General features: G+C 43.0%; 1 protein-coding gene across 3 annotated transcripts; it reads right to left on the minus strand.

The window, feature by feature from the left end:
• Nucleotides 1-2,905: 2,905 nt before the first annotated feature.
• gon4la (gon-4 like a) lies at nt 2,906-17,959 on the minus strand. Of its 3 annotated transcripts, XM_085395866.1 has the most exons (26): nt 17,722-17,958; nt 17,163-17,358; nt 16,873-17,087; nt 16,468-16,542; nt 16,330-16,380; nt 16,179-16,232; nt 13,939-14,034; nt 13,764-13,856; nt 12,999-13,160; nt 12,693-12,903; nt 12,518-12,619; nt 12,069-12,109; nt 11,798-11,913; nt 11,310-11,490; nt 11,129-11,215; nt 10,876-11,053; nt 10,647-10,797; nt 10,407-10,554; nt 7,100-7,216; nt 5,616-6,248; nt 5,454-5,531; nt 5,186-5,371; nt 4,965-5,108; nt 4,567-4,778; nt 3,909-4,011; nt 2,906-3,820 (listed from the first exon to the last, which is right to left on the minus strand). In XM_085395866.1, the coding sequence occupies exons 2-26, from the start codon at nt 17,338-17,340 to the stop codon at nt 3,716-3,718; spliced, it is 3,717 nt and encodes a 1,238-aa protein (XP_085251992.1). In that variant the 5' UTR covers nt 17,341-17,358; nt 17,722-17,958; the 3' UTR covers nt 2,906-3,715. The 3 variants fall into 3 exon arrangements, with proteins under 3 accessions (XP_085251992.1, XP_085251991.1, XP_085251994.1); XM_085395865.1 differs by having other exon boundaries at nt 17,163-17,959; XM_085395868.1 differs by lacking the exons at nt 13,939-14,034; nt 16,179-16,232; nt 16,330-16,380; ... (2 more) ...; nt 17,163-17,358; nt 17,722-17,958 and having other exon boundaries at nt 13,741-13,856.
• Nucleotides 17,960-18,337: the final 378 nt, after the last annotated feature.

Consider the following 18,337-nt stretch of genomic DNA (forward strand, 5'->3'; position numbering starts at 1 on the left):
TTATTATATATGATAATACATTCTTTGTACAGACAAGCAAAAGATAGTGTGCCACTTGTGTAAAAAAAAAAAAAAAAAAAAAATTAGCTGCACAGCTGCCAGTACACTATTACAGTACACTGTGTTTGGTTAGATTCTTCCAATGTGAACACACCCAGACTTAGATCAGGAAATGCTGGTGCGGCGGGGCTGCGGTGCCGCTGCAGGGACGATGGACACACCTGCACAACATTGGCAATCACGCCTCGCCTGCATTAAAAGTTGTTCCTGACTGTCGTTGTTGTAAGGGGCGATTGTGGCTCAAGAGTTGGGAGTTCGCCTTGTAATTGGAAGGTTGCTGGTTCGAGCCCCGGCTTGGACAGTCTCGGTCGTTGTGTCCTTGGGCAAGACACTTCACCCGTTGCCTGCTGGTGGTGGTCAGAGGGCCCGGTGGCGCCAGTGTCCGGCAGCCTCGCCTCTGTCAGTGCGCCCCAGGGTGGCTGTGGCTACAATGTAGCTTGCCATCACCAGTGTGTGAATGTGTGTGTGAATGGGTGGATGACTGGATATGTAAAGCGCTTTGGGGTCCTTAGGGACTAGTAAAGCGCTATATAAATACAGGCCATTTACCATTTGTTGTTAGTGTGTGTGGCTGGCAGCTGCAGACCTGCAGCCACCTGTGAGTGTACAGCAACCGGAATAAAAGTGTGTTTGAAAGTGGTAAATTAAGAGTATGCTGAAAAGCATTTAAAATGTGGACCGTTCTGCCGTGGAGTTATTACACCTGGTTAACTGCTATTAAGAAAATGCCTAGGGTTACATCCACAGGTATTTTTTAAAACTGAGTTACCATCACCATATCAGTGTGAGTATTTAAATCAGTGCAACAGCATAAAAAGCGCCAAAGTTCATAGAAAATCACACCTCACTCTGTCCACTTAGAACATATTCTGCAGTAGGTATCCCTCTGCAACTGTTCTGAGAAGGACAGTTTTTCCATTGTATAGATCTCTTGTACAGAAGATATCCAGTCTTCAGTTGTTGGTGGCTCAGGCTTGAGCCATCTCCTTGTGAGCACCTTTTTAATGAAATCAAATCACTTTTATTGTCACGTCACATTACTGGTACATTGGTACAGCACATGTGACCGAGATTCTTGTGTGCAAGCTTCACAAGCAACAGTGGTGTGCTAAAATACAAGAAAAATAAGAAACAAGGAAAATAATATGGCATATAACTCTACTCCGCATTCATACTAAAAAAAATTATGTTCTTCTTGAAGTTTATATATTTTATTCAGGAATGACAACTGCCACACTAGCTGTTTCAGTTTTGGGATCTTTATAAATCTGCAAATAGTCACTGTACTTATTCTCCACACTATTATACAATTCTTGACAAATATCTGTTGTAATCCATGTCTTCTTAATATCTGATAATGATCTATCTACATTAATGTATTTCCATGCAGACCTTAAAGGCCACAATACTGTCTGATTAAATTCTTTGTCATATTATCCCCAATCCACCCAAAACTATTTTTAAAATCTTTTCCTCTTTCCAACAGTTTGTAACACTTTCTTAACACGATGACTTTTATTATGACCTTTCAAATGTATCCAATAATTTACCATTGACTTTTGTCTTCTAAAATATAGTGGCACTCCACCCGATTCTACTTGTAGGACACATACCGGTGTTGCTTAAAGTCTCAGTGGTTGAGCTTGGATAATATCCAAGTTTTAGCCACTGACCAATATACCATACACCTATAATCTATTCTTGAGTGAATTAATGTGGCATCAAAATTTGCACCCCATGTCAACCCTGCTAAACCCCTTATAATATTAAGTACCTTTTTACTTTTACCCATAATGTGCTCTGTGATTTTTCCAAGTTAATTTCTTATCAAAAACTAGACCCAAAAACCAAAACCAATCAAACCTTTCTAGCCCCTTCCCATACTAGTAAAACTGTTTATTTTCTCCTATTTTTTTTTTATTTGTGAAAAACATGACTTTAGTTTTCTCAACTGAAAATTTAAAAATCCCATTCTACACCTCACTTTTCCACTTTACTTATCCCCTCCTGGAATTTCTTAATGAGATGGTCTACATTTCCCGCCCTTACCTATAATGCTCTATCATGAGCAAAAAGTAATTTACAGACATATCTTTAAAAATACCATTGATCATAACTGAAAATAACGTTGGGCTTACTACACTTCCTTGAGGAGTTCCATTTTCTATTTTTCTTGGCTCTGAAACGTGATCCTATTTTAACTTGAATAGTTCTGTCACATAAAAAAATCCCTTAACCAACTAAACATATTTTCTCCTATTCCTAACTGATGTAATTTAATCAGTAAACCCTTTCTCCAAGGCATATCATATGCTTTTTCTACATCCACAAACATAGCAACTACAATTTCTTTATTATTCTGAGCTTTCTTAATATCATCTTCCAGACATAAAAGAGGATCCATTGCTACGAAAACTACTCTGATAAGGCGCTGTTATATTTCTTGATTAAAAATTGCGCCGACCACTCATTCACCATCCTTTGCATCAGTTTACACATATTGAAAGTCAAAGCAATGGTTCTATATTTCCCAGGATTACTATGGCCTTTTCCAGGTTTCTTTATTGGCATAATTATTGCCTTTTTGCATCTATATGGCAAGAGCCCTACTTGTCATATCTTATTAAATAACATTAACAATTTATTTAACGCTACATTACTTAAATGTTTCAATATAATATAACATACCTCATCGTTCCCTGGAGCACTATCCTGGTGCTACCCAGAGCTCTTTTCATTTCTCCAATAGAGGGGGCAATTCATTATATCAGTACTCTCTTTCCTCCCTAAAGCTTAAAGATTTCTTTCTTTAGCCTTCACAAACAAACACTTTGTTTACAAACACTTTTAAGGAGTAAAAAAATTTTAATGAGTTATTTTCATTCAATGTGAATAAACATTTGTACAAAACCTTCACACAATGTCTCCTTCACCAACATGAGAGCATGGAATCATGGGAGTGATGAGGTGTCCACAACGCAGAGCATAATGGGAAACCAGAAGACAGGCCCCTCACCAAGGTCACATGACCCAGTTTAAGCCAACAGGAGCTGGTTTCTACTTTCCTTCTTTGTATTATGTGACCACAGAGGCCCCTCCCTCTCTAGAGGAGATAAATTAATGATAAATATTTTTTAAATAAAGCTCTGCTCTGATTGGTCAACAAATCGGAGTTGAAGTATAAACAGCAAGTGTCTCTGAACTCTTTCACAGTAAGCTACAGTCCTGTAAATGAACTCTTTGATCAGCCTCAAATCTGCTCCAGAGAAAAAAGGTCTGAAGAATCCATCATCACCCAGATTGTAGAAGGGGGGTGTTATCCTGAGGCTGTAGAACTTTTAACTGGTTCTAGATTTTAAATCCACAGCTAAGTCTCTAAACCTAAAGTCCAGAACCAAAGGCCGGCCAAGGAGGTTCACATGTATCCTGAATCATTCACCATCTCTGATCTAGAATGGAACTCTTTGATCCTCTCGTCTCAACACATTCTAGACACGTTCTCTAAACAGTCTGGCAGAGGTGAGCAGAGCGCCTCCTGCAAGACTCCATTCTTTCATCTAAATAAACTCCTCTGGATTCTCAAAGTCGGACAGCGGTGGATTCGCATCATTTTGGACTCTGTAGTCTATTTGCAGGTCTCTAACTGGTCAAGGACTCAGTCTGGAGCATCTTGCCTGCTCATTGGCTGTGCCTCAAAGGAACAGGAAGTGGACTTTGCAGAGTGGAAAAGCTTCATCAGGTCGAGGAACCGAAGGCGTACCTGTAGAAAACATCGGATTTAATACTTAGAAGAAAAACACAGAGCTCAGAGCTCTACACTTGCATGCTGAGGCGTTGCCTCATCTCACCTGTTGGGCAGTCTTGTTTCCCAGGTGGGTAGACACCTGTCTAAACGTTTTCCAGGTGGCTCCCCTCTCCTGACAGGCAGTCAGGATAGCTCGGTCCACCTCGCTGGAACAGGAACAATCAGAGTTAGTTTTTCCTCTTTTCTTATGCTACTTTTAGAATCATCTTAAAACATCTGGCTCTGAAAGCTTCGATGCTTAAATTCATTTTATTTTCATAATGTTTCAAGATCAGCGTTTATGTTTGTAGAACATTTCAAATGAAACATTTCTACAACATTTACAGTTTTATACAATACAAATGTCTTTGCTACTAGAAGATGTATGCTACAGAAGTTTTATTTTTTGGGTTTACAGATGTTCCGTCTCATTTTTATTCCTTAAGGATTTTTTATGGAGCATTTAATGAATATTGTTTTTAGAACACGTTTCCAGAGCACGTGAACATTTGCAGGGTGTGTAATGTTTTATGCAACACAGATTTTGAATGTGTGATTGTGGCTGGTGCAACACTTATTGATGACTTTCTGATATTTTCTACAACATCTGAATAATGCCTGCCAACACTTTTTCAGGACACTGGAGTTTTTTGTCTCTAGTAGTTTCAGAACCTTGAAATGATGTTTCATCGTTATAATGTTTCTTTAGTGTTTTCTCTGACCGTGTCCACATGACGACTTTCTCCCCAGTGGCTGTCAAAGTGATGTTTTTGGCACAAACCGCTTGCCGCTGCCCCTCATCCTGTTCCTCTCTGTCGGTGCCTTGGTTCCCGTCAGGGGAACTCTGGGCAGCAGAGTTTGTGGTGTGGAACTCTTGGTAGAACTGGCGGAGTTCCTGCTGCAGGTCAGGATGATGGCAGAGCAAAGAAGAGAGCTGACAAAACAAAGAGAGGATCAGACTTCGGTCTCTCTCTGTTCCATTTTTTATCAATAACTTGATAAACCCATCATTCCGGAGGAAAATAATCAGTGTTTAATTATTTTATCAGTAGAAGACAGATTTAATTGACAGATTTCCTCAGGTCAGATCAGCTGAGGGGTCAAATGTCATCTACCTTACCTTGTTTATGTCCTCAGGTAAAGGGGCAGAGCTTCCTTGCAGTACTGACACCACCTGTTGGTAGAGTGAGGAGCTTTCTCCCAGGCTCCATCTCAGTTTCCATAGAAACACTCGACTGCGTTCAAATAGCTGCTGCTCCAGAAGCTGCGGAGATGAAGAGAGCTGATGAGTTGCACCTAAGTCACAGCACACCTCTGCGAGGTCACAGTGATGTCACCCACCAGGCCACAGCGGCGAGCTTGTCTGCGGTTCAGGAAGGCGGCAAAGTCTCTGAGCAGCTGAGGCCACGGCCGCAGAACGCTGCTTATTCTGTCATACAGGACATCAACTGCAGCAGTTGAGAACTCGTCCAACACACACATCAGTTCCTCCCACAAGCCCGGATACATCTGCACCGCCTCATAAACCTGACCAGGTAACAGGAAATACAAACAACTGCGGTTACACAATCTTGCTAAATACAATTCAATTCCAGAATTAAAGCCTCACCCTGTAGAGATAATCATGAGCGAACAGCACGTCTTCTGACTCTCTCTGATCATCTTCATCACTTTCTTCTGACAGTGGCTGAAACCAAACAGGAAGTCAGATATCTGCAGATATTAATTGGTTGATTGACTGAGAGCTGACTTTGGCCACTAAAGGTTTCACCTGCTGAGTTTTTCTGTCTCCATCTTCATCAGGATCACCACTGTCTTCTTCTGCTCCTCTAGGTGGTGTCAAGATTCCGTCCTGTTTACTCTCTGACCCCACCTCCTGCACATCGTCACTGACAGCAACACTTCCTGCAGCACTGGGTGAAGATTCAGACAGAACCAGGATGATGTCGCCCTCTTCCTCCTCCTCTTCATCAGTTCTGATGACATCATCCCCTGTCACCTGATGGGAGGTGGGGTCATCGCAGGAAGGAGGTGTAAAGGATTTGTGTTCCCTCCCCCTCCTCAGGGCTGCAAGTTTCTGACTGCATCGTCTAATTTGATCTCTGGTTGCCATGGACACAGTGGCAGTGCAAATGTCAGTGGGGGAATCGGTCCTGGTCAGGAGCAGGCGGTGAAGGAGGACTCGAGGAGGAGTGGGAGCGGAGGGGGCAGAGTCAGGGGGATGAGGGGGGTTGTGGTTTTGATTCAGCAATACAAAGCCGATCCGTCTGAAGTCCAGGTTCTGAGGGAGGCGGGGTGGGTATCGGGTCCCAGGGGGGACGCTGTAGGAGCTGGAGGGGGTTGGGATGTTTGAGGCGGAGCTATTATAGTGCCTAATGATTGGGTAGATGACGGGGAGAGAGCGCTGAAGACAGAAAAGAGATGGTTTTATATATGCACATACACACATACATACTCAGACTTCAAACTACACACATGAAAGCAGTGTTCTCTTCTGATTCACTGTAAAATCAGCCTAAGCACATTCTTAATCGCTGAGGCATCCCAACAAACACAATTGCAGTTTCAACAAAGTGTGTCAAGATTCCACATTAGAAAAGGAAAAGTTGCTGCAATAAGTCACAGAAACGCTCCAATTACAAAACAGATTTTTTGGTAGTTCAAAGAAAATATTCTATTTTTGCAGGAGGATCTAGTGTGAAATAAAGTGTGGAACTTCTCTGTTTGGTTTGCTAAAAGTTCAAAGGTCACAGTTGGTTTTGTTTCCATCACAAACGGTCTGTGTCAGCAGCATCAGCTAATCCTCATCACATCCTTTCTTCAGAATCTAAAATACCGTTCGTTTTTATGACCTCTAAGTGAACCTCATACCTATCAGAACTAGTGCTTCTCAGATTACACAGAGGGAGACACTGCAACAGCGGGAAAACCTGCAGCTGATGGGGAACTGGTTCCTGAGCTGCACGATAACACCGAGGAGACAGTGGGAGGACCACAAGGCTGATTACTGACCAGTTAACTACGTTTGCTATTTCCCTCTTCTCTTATAATCCATTCCATGGAGCAGCAGTCTAAGCAGAGACTCCCAGACCTCCCCTGGGCACCTGCTTCATCTCTCCAGTGTCACCTGGGTCTCCTCGGTCAACTGTTTGACACCATGTCATCAGTGCTTATTCTGGAACTAGTTTTCCATGAAGAGAAGACGGGCAGGAAAAATGCAGAGAGGAACAAAGGAAACACAAGCAGCCTTCCTACCAGCAGCCACAGAGGCATGACGCTCTCCTCTCTCTCCACAGGAGGTCGCCAGTCTGCTAAATTCACGGGACGACATGCCACTGGCATTGGGAGAACCCGCCGCTGGTACCTGAAGGTCTGCAGAAGACAGACAGATGGACTGTGTGTTTTTATGTACAGAGGTGTGATAAAGCAGATCATTTTTCGAAAAAATAATGCAGGGCTCTAGAGTGCGACCAATTTGGTCGCAAATGCGACCAAATTTTTCAGTGGTGCGACTAAAAATAAATATTTGGTCGCACAGGTGCGACCAACTGTTCCGGTAACAAAAAAAAATCTCTGTAACTCTCCGTGTGGTCAACAACAGACACACATTATGCCCCTATTGTGGACTAAACCAATCAGAGATAGTCAGGGGCGGGACCTCTCTGATTGGCCGTGGTCCAGTTGAAAGTGCAGGTGGAAGAGAGAGGTGAGTAGCTTGAATAAAGCGATATCAATTCATTAACGGATTCCACACAAAGACCTAAACACGGAGCGGACCCAACACATCAGAATCAGCTTCGTCTTTCTCGGCTTTCTCACCCGACGGCCTGAACACGGACACGCTGTCGGAGCTTAGCGATTCTTCGGGTCCGCGCTGTGTTTACGTCTTTTTGCGCTGATTCTGAGCTGCAGGTTTTGCCTCTCTCCAACCAAAATTCACCGAGCCTGCAGCAAAAGAAGCAGCAAACTGCGCTTCACATTTGATCAATGTCGTCATGAATTCCCTCTGACTTTTGCTGTTTTGCTTCCACCACGATAAAAATCACACTTCCTGCACAGCTCTCTCTCTCTCTGTACTTCAGGAACAGTTTCCCGTCTCAAATCTGTTTTCTGCATTATTCATTCGCTTATTACCCACCAGTCTAGCGTTGTTTACAGCGCTTTTTCTTTTTTCACTTAAATGACCTCGGACAAGAAAGCCTAATTTCTGCTGTTCAATACTGAAGAAATTCAAATTTCTTAAAATTATGCAAAATTGCAGAATATTTTTAAGGTTATCTGCTATAAAAAGCCAGACCAGGAAAATCTCCTTCATGTTTTCCTGTGTTTTATTCTCAGTTACTTTCACACAAAGGCATCTGCTGTGATTTTCACAATTCTGATGAAGTCTCATTACTGTACTGATAAATGATCAGAATTATAATATTTCTGACTGTCTGAGGCTAAATTGAATCAAATCAGGACTTTGAGAACCGGAATTGAATGGATTATAGAAATCAGTGATGATACTCAGCCCTAGTGAGCAGCCTGGGCCTGAGAGAAGTGGATGTACTGTAGCTGTGGGTAATAAGAAAAGATGAAAAGAACTATTGATAACTTTTTTGTTAAGTTAAGGCCTGATCTGTCTGAAATTCATAGCCAGTGCTCTGACACGGTGCCATCAATATTTGAATGCTGAAAAAGCACATTATATGCTGCAGTAAATGCACTGCCCAAGTGTCCCCTCTCCCCACGGCCTTTCAGCAGCAAACAGGTCGTCAGAGGAGGCCAAGATGATGATTAAGTTTTTAACATTTTCTACAATATTGACAAAGCACTTTAAGCACAAGTTTGTTAGTTAATAATTTAGAAATTAATATTGTCTGTATGGACTTCCCCCCCCAAAGAAAGTGCACATGTAAAACTGCGGTGTTAAGCGATGCGGTTGAAAAATTTGAGTGCGCCTAACTTTTGTGCCGGTACGCCTAAATTTTTAAAGTTAGGCGTACCGGTGCGCCCATGTCAAAAAGTTAGTCTAGAGCCCTGTAATGGACAGCTCAAGTGGAGCGGTCGAAGAATAAACTTTTTAAATAAGTACTCATTTATGCAGCGACACAAATGTTCTAATACTGAAGAACATGAAAACATTACTTTTAGCTACATGTCGGCAAAGTTATGTGACATTAGTGATGTTAGTACTAGTGAGGTTCCACTTGCTTTTAAAGCCTTTACTCTAAAAGGCATATTGTTCAAAAATTGACTTTAATTTTACAGAAATTGTGATATTCAAACCTGAATATCACAGTACTAGCAGGATTCACAGCACTGTTAATGTTAGTTTGGTTATTTTGCTGGCTCCGTTTGGTGGTGTCTGTGTTTTTTTTAAATGAGCTGCTATGTTAAATTTGTGTTTTAATCCTGTAGCTTTGCACACATTTGATTTCCATGTTTGAGAACTGCAAGTGTTCAGATCATCTGCGATCATCTCTGAGGGACAGCTGATTGAGACCGAGGCTTTCCACCCTTGATGATACAGGACAAATTCAGCAGTGTGTGAGGAAGAGCCAGCACCAGCTGAGAGATGAAGAGAACAGACAGACTGTTCTCTCTATGAGAGGGACTACTTAAAAAAAAAAAGAAGCTTAAAATAACTAATTATCTGTCCTAAATCACTCTTATTAGATAAAGTCATCATTAAATCTATCAAAGTGTTTTCAGTGTGGAAGAAAATACTCAGGGCGCTCAAGTAAAAACTATGAAAGGCAGTAAAAAGTTCTATATTCAGAAACTTAAAGTACGCAAATATCAGCAGCAGAATGCACCTGAAAATAAAAGTCTGTGTTTCTTTCAGTAATATGAAACATGGAGTGTTTTGGATTAGTAGTACTGCTGTTTGTTGAATTATATTGCTGTAGATGTTTATATGCTTTATGTATTTTGGGATAAGTTGATGTATAGTGCTATAATTTATAAGGATGTTATGTTTTTTTTAATCATTTTTGCCAGGTCAGTCTGTTTAAGGCTCTGATATCTATTCAATATGACTTAAAACAGTTATGGGATGATTTTCTCAAAATCAAAATAAATTTTTCACAAAATTGACAAATCGATAAATCAATCTACTCTTCATTTTATCTAACAAACACAGTTATCACAACTCGTAAATTGTCTTTTTACCCATATAAATAAGCTTTCAGACAAATTTGGTATTGCCAATATATTAAAAGAACAATATTTGTCTCTCTTATTTGAAACAGAGTTAAAGTTCACTGCTGTACATTTTTAATTAAATGCAATACATTTAATATTGGCCATGTTATATTTACATGACCAAACTGAAATGACACTAGTCTCATTAACAACATTAGCTAACTAGTTAATGTTAAAATTACTGTTGGGTACAGAAATTAAGCCCAACAATATTGTATTTACAGTCCTGTGGTCTTAGCCTCAGATACTTCACAAACCAAAAAAATCTAATTAAAAAACATACATAATTTTCGCTTTCAAAAGGCCAGGTGCTTGGAAGGATGCAACCCATGAATTGGGACGCACCATGTATGTGTATGTATGTCTGCGTTACCTTGACAACGTTGTCAGGAAAACCTGGCCGGCAGCACTGCAGGATCCTTCGTCGAACCTGAACCAGAGATTTCCTCAGCAGGAACTGGGACACCAGTTTGGGTGGGTCACATGACCCTTCCATATTCCTGAGGCCGAGCACCAACAGACTGAAACACACACACACACGCACACACACACACTAAGGGCATGGTGAAGGTTTTTCTCAGGCCTCTTTGTGTTACAGTGAGTGTGTGCTCACCAGTCCTCAGCCGGAGTGAAGGCTGCTGTCCTCCGGGGGCAGTACAGCGCGGGATCTAGGCTAGCACAAGGCAGCAGCTCCGGGTACATGAAGACGGGCCGTGTGGCAAAGAGCCAGGCAAGCTCAGCCGGCATGACGGGGAAGCAGCGCACTGTTAGCATGTAAAAACAAGTTTCAATCAAAGTTTCAAGTCAATCAATCAGGAAGCCCCGCCCCCACTTGTACTCACTCCGTCCCCGGGCATCACGGGGGCGAAGCTGTGGCCGGTAGCTGATGGGAGCCTGACGCAGCTCATCCAGCAGCTGCAGCGCCATCTGCAGGTTGGATGCTCTGAAGACACTACAGAAACCAGGAAGAGCCAACAAACCAATCAGCTCGGCCCGCTGCGCCAGCAGGTCTACCTCACACTGAAAGACAGGAAGTGAGCTTCAATGGGTGCATTAACAACAGGAAGTACATCACAACACATCCAGGTGAGTTACCAGGAACTGCCGGCAGGTCTCCGCTTCGCTGTGCAGTCTGGGCACAAGTGAGGTCAGCAGGTAAACCTGAGTAAGTAGCTGGACATGCTGAAAGAAAGACGACAGGTGAGTTCAGTTGCTGTTATCATGGTAAAAGCATGGTAAGAGCTCTCAGCCGCCATGCTGAAAGAGTAGAGTTTACCTGTTGGAGCTGCTGCTGCAGGCATTTCCTCTGCTCAGCGTTCAACTTGTACACGATCAGCTCTGTGTGCGTGTCATGTGGCACTCCAGTCAGCTGTTTCCTTCTTATCAATGCCAGCTGCTGCTTCACCGTGCGCAGCTCTGCGATTGGTCCATCCTCAGCCTCATCATCAGGACACTCTCTGATGTGAAAACACACAGACAGTGATGTATCTGTGTGTGTGAGCATGTATTCATGTCTTTGTGGGGACCAAAAAATTGGAAGTTTACTATACTTGTGGGGACCAACAGCCCTCATGCGGACCAAAATCCCAGTACCCACAAGTTTGAAGGCCTTTTAGGGAATGTCACGGTTACAACTGTGTTATGGTTAGGTTAGGTTTAGGCATTCATTTTTGATGGTCAGGGTTCGTTGCTAGTGAAAGCATGTCAATTAGATGTCCCCACAATATATGAATACCCGACTGTGTGCGTGTGTTAGTTACGCACCTGTCCTGCTGCTCCTCAGGTGTGTGGATCTGAAATGTTTGTGCTTCCTCCTGTGGCTCTTCCTCTTCCTCATGGCCTTCATCATCCACTTCCTGTCCAGCCAGGTCCTCTTTCAGCTGAGACACACAGAAAGGTGAGGAGACAGGTGAGGAGACACTGAGGAGACAGGTGAAGAGACACTGAGGAGACAGGTGAAGAGACACTGAGGAGACAGGTGAAGAGACACTGAGGAGACAGGTGAAGAGACAGGTAACCTGAAGGTGTTTTATACCGTCTCAAAGAGCTCCTCCATCAGCTCGTTCACCTCCTTTTCTGAGGACATAAACACAAATTATCATCTTCAGCAGGTATTAATCACATTTATTGCTCGCTTATGATACATTTAATATTGGCCATGTTATGGATGCACCCTTGATGCATCCATCAGAGTGTGTGTGTGTGTGTGTGTGTGTGTGTGTGTGTGTGTGTGTGTGTGTGTGTGTGTGTGTGTGTGTGAGGGTAGACCGGAGGAGAGGAGAGGAAAAAAAAAATACAATAAAAAAAATTTAAAATCCATGGACCTTTGATTGTTAGCCGCCCACTGATTACTGATTTCTCAGATATTACGGCTGATCACCTGAGGCACCCTCCCGAACGTGTGCACTGAGTTTAAACAGATGACTGAGCAGCTCCTTTGTAAATGCAGGGAAAATCTGAACACATGTGTGTTTGTGTACTTACTGGTGATGCGGACAGCCTTGTCATCACGGTAATCCTCTACATCGGGCTCGTCAATGTCAGCCAGGAAGTTGTACTCTGGATCATCCTCGTCATCACACTCCTCTGTCAGAAAAAGATTCTTGATCAGTTTGAGTCCAGTCAGAACTCTAATCCCTGCTCTGTTATGAACCCTCACCTTCATTGTCCATGTCTGAGCTCATCAGCCCTCTCAGCCAATCGGTCCACTCCCTGTCCTCGTGGGTGGAGCTAGAGTCGTACATATCAGGTGTGATGTCAGGAGCTTGGAGTTCTGCCTCCAGCCGGCCCAGCGGGACATCCCTGAGAGGACGTTTGGACCGAGTCCGAGACGCCATGAGACCGGCCTCATCCTCCGACTCAGACAGAGGCTGACGACACAGATGATCCATAATGATCTGTCGCTTTGATCTATATCGTTATCGTATATTGATGCATCACATGACCAGATTGTCTCCATGGTTACCTGATAGGGCTCCATACAAACAGCCAGCTCCTCCTCCACAGCATGAAGCTTCTCCAGGAAGGTCCTGTCAGTCACAGGTTTAGGAAGTGGAGCTTTGGGGGGAGGGGGCGGCCCCATGGAAACAGACCTTGCCCTCACAAGTCTGGACCGACTCCGCGACTTCTGATAGGATGGAAGACAGGAAGCAGGCTTTAAAGTTTAGGTAGGCCAGGGCTCTCCAGCTCCAGTCCTCGAGAGCTACTGTGCTGCAGCTTTTAGATGCATCCCTACTCCAACACAGTTGAATCAAATGGTTGAGCTACTTCTTCAGCATGCCATCAAGTTTGGCAAAGCCCTTAATTTGATTCAGGTGTGTTGGACCAAGAATGCATCTAACATTTGCAGGACAGAATCTCTCAAGGACTGGAGTTTGAGACCCCTGAGGTAGACAGTGTCCCATTCACAGGTTCAGAAAAAAGTAAACTCAGAGCTTTTAGGGAAATCAGCAAATAAAAACAATGTTTTATACTCAGGTTTCATAAACCGGTGTGTTTAAAACTGCGGAATATTCCTGTTTTCACTCAAATCTCCATGTTTTACCATTAGATCAACAGAAATAATTTGATCAGTAGTTTTGCCATTTGGTCATCAATAAAGTTTTTGAATTTGTTCATTTCTAACAATCTGACGTTTGAGGGACCAGACAACACTGATTGTTTCACACATTTTCACTTCTAAAGCTCTGACTGATCAGCAGACTGACAGCGATGATCACACTCTGAGGACCTGCCATGGGCTGGAGCTGTCCTCCTCAGCTCGGGGCAGCCGAGTCCCTCGAGGAGACGAAGCTGTGCTCTCCATGTCACTCTCCTGGAACGTCTACACAGACACACAACCAATGAAAAATCAGTAGCCAGTCATCATCAACATCACAGCACGCTGCAGACGCTTGGAGCCTCACGTCTTCAGCCGTCTCGTCCTCCTCCTCCTCCTCGGGATGGTACTCGTCATCAGAGGAGTCTTCCTCAGCCAGAGGGATGTCGACAAACTGCGGAGCCTGAAGACAGACACATGTAGCTGAAACTTCATTGACACTGTAATTCCACACAGAAAACAAAGGAGGTCACACACATCCTACAGCGTTAGTCTCAGCGTTCAGCAGAGAAATAAGAATCACATTTTATGACTACTACAAAAACACTAGAGTTGGAGAAAAAAGGACTTTAAAAATGCCTCTTTTTACTTTTAATTATTTTTAAATTGCTAACCTGCTTTAAAACTGTTCATACTCTGACTAAAAGTCAGGTCAGATATACACTACCAGTTAAAAGTTTGGACACACCTTGTCATTTAATGGTTTTGCTTATTTGAACTACTTTCTACATTATAACTGCAAACTGAAGATATCAAATATATAAAGCAGGATATATAGAAATGTAGCAAAACAAAATAAATAACTCTAAATATGCCTTATAGTTTAGATTCCAGAAAGTTAGACACAAACTTTGTTGACAGCGCTGCAAACCCTTGGCATTCTCTCAATGAGCTTCACAAGTAGTCACCTGAAATAGTTTTCACCACAGGTGAGCCTTTTCAGGGTTCATTTGTGACATTTATTGTCTTCTTACAACCGATGGTCCCCAACTGTGTTATTGTGCACAAGTCAGGTTGGTACTCAGCGGACATAACTATTTGACAACTATTAGAATTCATATAAGGGCAAGAACCGATCAGCTAAGTAAAGAGAAACGACAGTCCATCATTACTTTAAGAGTTGAAGGTCAGTCACTCTGGAAAATTGCTAACATTTTGAATGTGTCCCCAAGTGCAGTGGCAAAAACCACGAAACCCTACGATGAAACTGGCACACACAACGACCGCTGCTGAGGATAAATTCATCCGAGTCACCAGCCTTAGAAATCGCAAGTTAACAGCACCTCAGATTAGAGTCCAGGATAAATGCCACATAGAGTTCCAGTAGCAGACACATCTGTACATCAACTGGTCAGAGGAGACTACGTGAATCAGGCCTTTATGGTCAAATAGCTGCTAAGAAACTACTACTAAGAAAAAGCAACAAGCAGAAGAGATTTGTTTGGGCCAAGAAATACAAGGAATGGACATCAGACCAGTGGAAATCTGTGCTTTGGTCTGATGAGTCTAAATTTGAGATCTTTGGTTCCACCCGCCGTGTCTTTCTCATCCGACACAGAAAAGGTGAACGAATAGTCTCTACATGCATTGTTCCAATCGTAAAACATGGAGGAAGAGAAGTGATGTGTGTGAGGTGGGGGTGCTTTGCTGGTGACACTGTTGGAGATTTATTCAAAATTGAAGGCACACATGGCTACCACGGCATCCTGCAGCGACATGCCACCCGATCCAGTTTATGTTTAGTTGGACTACCATTTATTTTTCAACAGGACAATGACACCAAACACACCTCCAGGCTGTGTTGGGGCTATTTGACCAAGATGGAGAGTGATGGACTGCTGCGCCATGGCCTGACCTCCGCAGTCACCCGACTTAAGCCCAATTGAGATAGTTTGGGACAAGATAGATCACAGAGTGAAGGCAAAACGGCCAATAAGTGCTCAATATCTCTGGGAACTCCTTCAAGACTGTTGGAAAACCATTTCAGATGACTACCTCATGAGGCTCATCAAGAGAAAATGAAGAAAGGTATAAAAGCAGTTTGTATATTTTTACAAATCGTCAAGAACACAGTTAAAAATATATATTTTTAAAAATACTAACATTAAAAATTAAAACAATTACATAATCTACTTAAAAAAAAGAAAAAATTACAAACTCATTTTTTAAATTTTATGTTAGTTTCAAATGTTTTTAATATCTAGAGATGTAACTAAAATAAAATAAGAATTTTAAATCTGAATTGTTTAACATTTAAGAACTGAATTAATGTGTAATTGAATTAATTTGATGGCTATTTCTCCAAATTAAATAAATGAAAAATGCCAATGAAAATTTTAAAATGATTAAAAAACACTTTACGGTGTTAAAAATTGAATTCAAGTCAAATGCTGACAAAATGCCATTAAAAGCTTTTACGTCATTTTAAAACATTTCGAAAAAATGCAGGGATTCAAATGTTTTTCAGATGATTTTAAAAAGTTACACTTAACTGAAGACTTTATAAAGATTGCAGTCAGGATTTCAGGTTTGACCTTTGACCTTTACCTTGACGAGGTCACTGGTTTTCTTGATGGGCGAGATGGTCCAGGTTGGAATCACCTGACAGAAAACAAAAAGTTCAGAGTGCTCTCTGTGTGTGTGTGTGTGTGTGTGTGTGTGTGTGTGTGTGTGTGTGGGCTGCTGTAAGTGGACTCACTACGCCTTTCTCCACCACCTCCTTCAGCTTAGATCGAGTCATTTTGGGCTCCTGCAGAAAAGAAAGAAAGTCTGTAAGCAGGGTCAGGACTCACGTGATGGCAGTGAATGATTGATTTTGATTGGATGATAGACTCACAAATGGAGGGACAGCCTCAGTCTCATTAATGGCAGCTTTCATCATGGCCACCACATGCTCATTGGTGATCACTTCCTGTGGGTCAAAGGCCAACGTTTAAACTGTAAGTTTCCCATATTCTTGTTGAAAGCCTTTGAGTTTGTTACACTTCATATCTTTAAAAGAGCTCAGAGTAACCTCAGAGAACTGAATGTACTAAAGACTGTCAAAGACTGACAGTATTCTTTAATAAGCCGTTACCATCTAACAGGCATCCTACTCCAAGTCATTAAAGGGTAAGTCACATGACACTTCATGGACAAATACTTCAAATTAAACTGCTTCAAAGACAGTAGGCTTAAAAACCTGAATTCAATCAAAAATCGTGATCACACCCTCTCCAGGCATGTGGGTGGAGGCACTCACGTGGATGATGTTTTTCACGTTCACTGTGGTCAGGTTGTGCTGTTTGGACTTTGTCTCCAGTGACTGATCCAGCTGTCTGTCAATCTCCACCTCCACTCCTGCCTCCTCCTCACTCTCTGAGGCCCCATCCCTTGGCTCCTCCTCCTCAGCCAGTTTCCTCTTCCTCCTTCTGGCGGCCTTCTTCTTGGCAGCCTTCATCTCCTCCTGGCTGTCCTCTGATGGAGAGATCGGTCCATCAGAGACACGGGTCCTCACAAAGCCACCAGCGTATGTGCATGTGTGTGCATTACCCATGGTGATGACGAGTCTGGAGTCAGTGGTGTCTTCCTCCGCCAGCTGGTAACGCTGCTCCTCCTCCTTCTCCTGTAGCAAAGCATCATGGGAGGCGAACTGCAGCAGTGTAGTAGCAGTGACGGCAGGAGCTGGGCCGGACAGGCTGAGTTTAAGACACTTTCGGCCCGAGTTCATCGTGCAGAAACATGACCTCTGAAACAGTGACATCAGACTCAAACAACTTATACAGATGAGAATAAAAAGTATTGAAGGGACACCCAAGCTGTAACTCCCGCCCCTCAGCAGGCTTCCAAGAGTTGACCAATCACAGCAAACAAGATCAGAAGATTAATAACAGTTCTTTTTGAACTGAGCCTCAGAAGGAGACCCTAGGCAGGCAAGCAGGGTGGACCTCCTTTAGCAAATCTAAAAGGTTAGCTGCTTCTGTTCGCAGCTCCTGTCGGTGTGAACATGCTGTTAAAGACCGAGAGACATGAGACCTGAACCAGCAGAGGAATGGGCAGACAAGGAACCAGTAGCCACCGTGGTAAACTACCTGAATTCACCTGCGTTTACCTGTTTTAGCCGCTTCGGCTCTTCGTCCCGCCTCCCGCCGGCTAGCTGCTAACGTTAGCCCCAGAGGTCCGTGGGCCGCGAGGGTGATCCAGCTCAAGAGTGCACGGGGCAGCAGGCCTTCTTGTCCGTTCTCGGTACCCACACGATAACGGGCATGGTCTGGTGCAGCACAGACTAACTTACCGCCACAACGTCAGACGAGTCTGCCTCCAAAAACTACATTTCCGGCGCCCTCACTGTGACGTATGGAGCGGCGTAATTTTCCTTCTTCTTCTTCAGTTTCATGGCGGTTGGCAAACAAATTCTAGGTGCATTAGCGCCACGTACTAGATTGTAATTTTTATCAAAACCTACAGTACCACCGTTATTTTCTTATTAAAATTCCTGTCTCTTTCAAAAATGTAAAAATATCAGCAAAAAACTATGCTCCCCGAGTCTCTTTGAAATAATTCCCTTCTCCTTAAATTATTCTTGTTCTTATGAATGTAACAAGTGTCACCTGGCAGTTTGCTGCTCTCTGCCAGGTGATTAGCAGAGGAGCTTTGAAAAGGTAGTGGGTGTGAGGGGTGAGGTTAGCGCTCTTCTGTGGGAAATTCCAGAGGTGATTAACTCACTC

This window comes from Rhamphochromis longiceps, linkage group LG22 (assembly GCF_057381845.1).
Source record: "Rhamphochromis longiceps isolate RC_006_pf linkage group LG22, R_longiceps_female_GT1.1, whole genome shotgun sequence".
Classification (NCBI taxonomy): Eukaryota; Metazoa; Chordata; class Actinopteri; order Cichliformes; family Cichlidae; genus Rhamphochromis; species Rhamphochromis longiceps.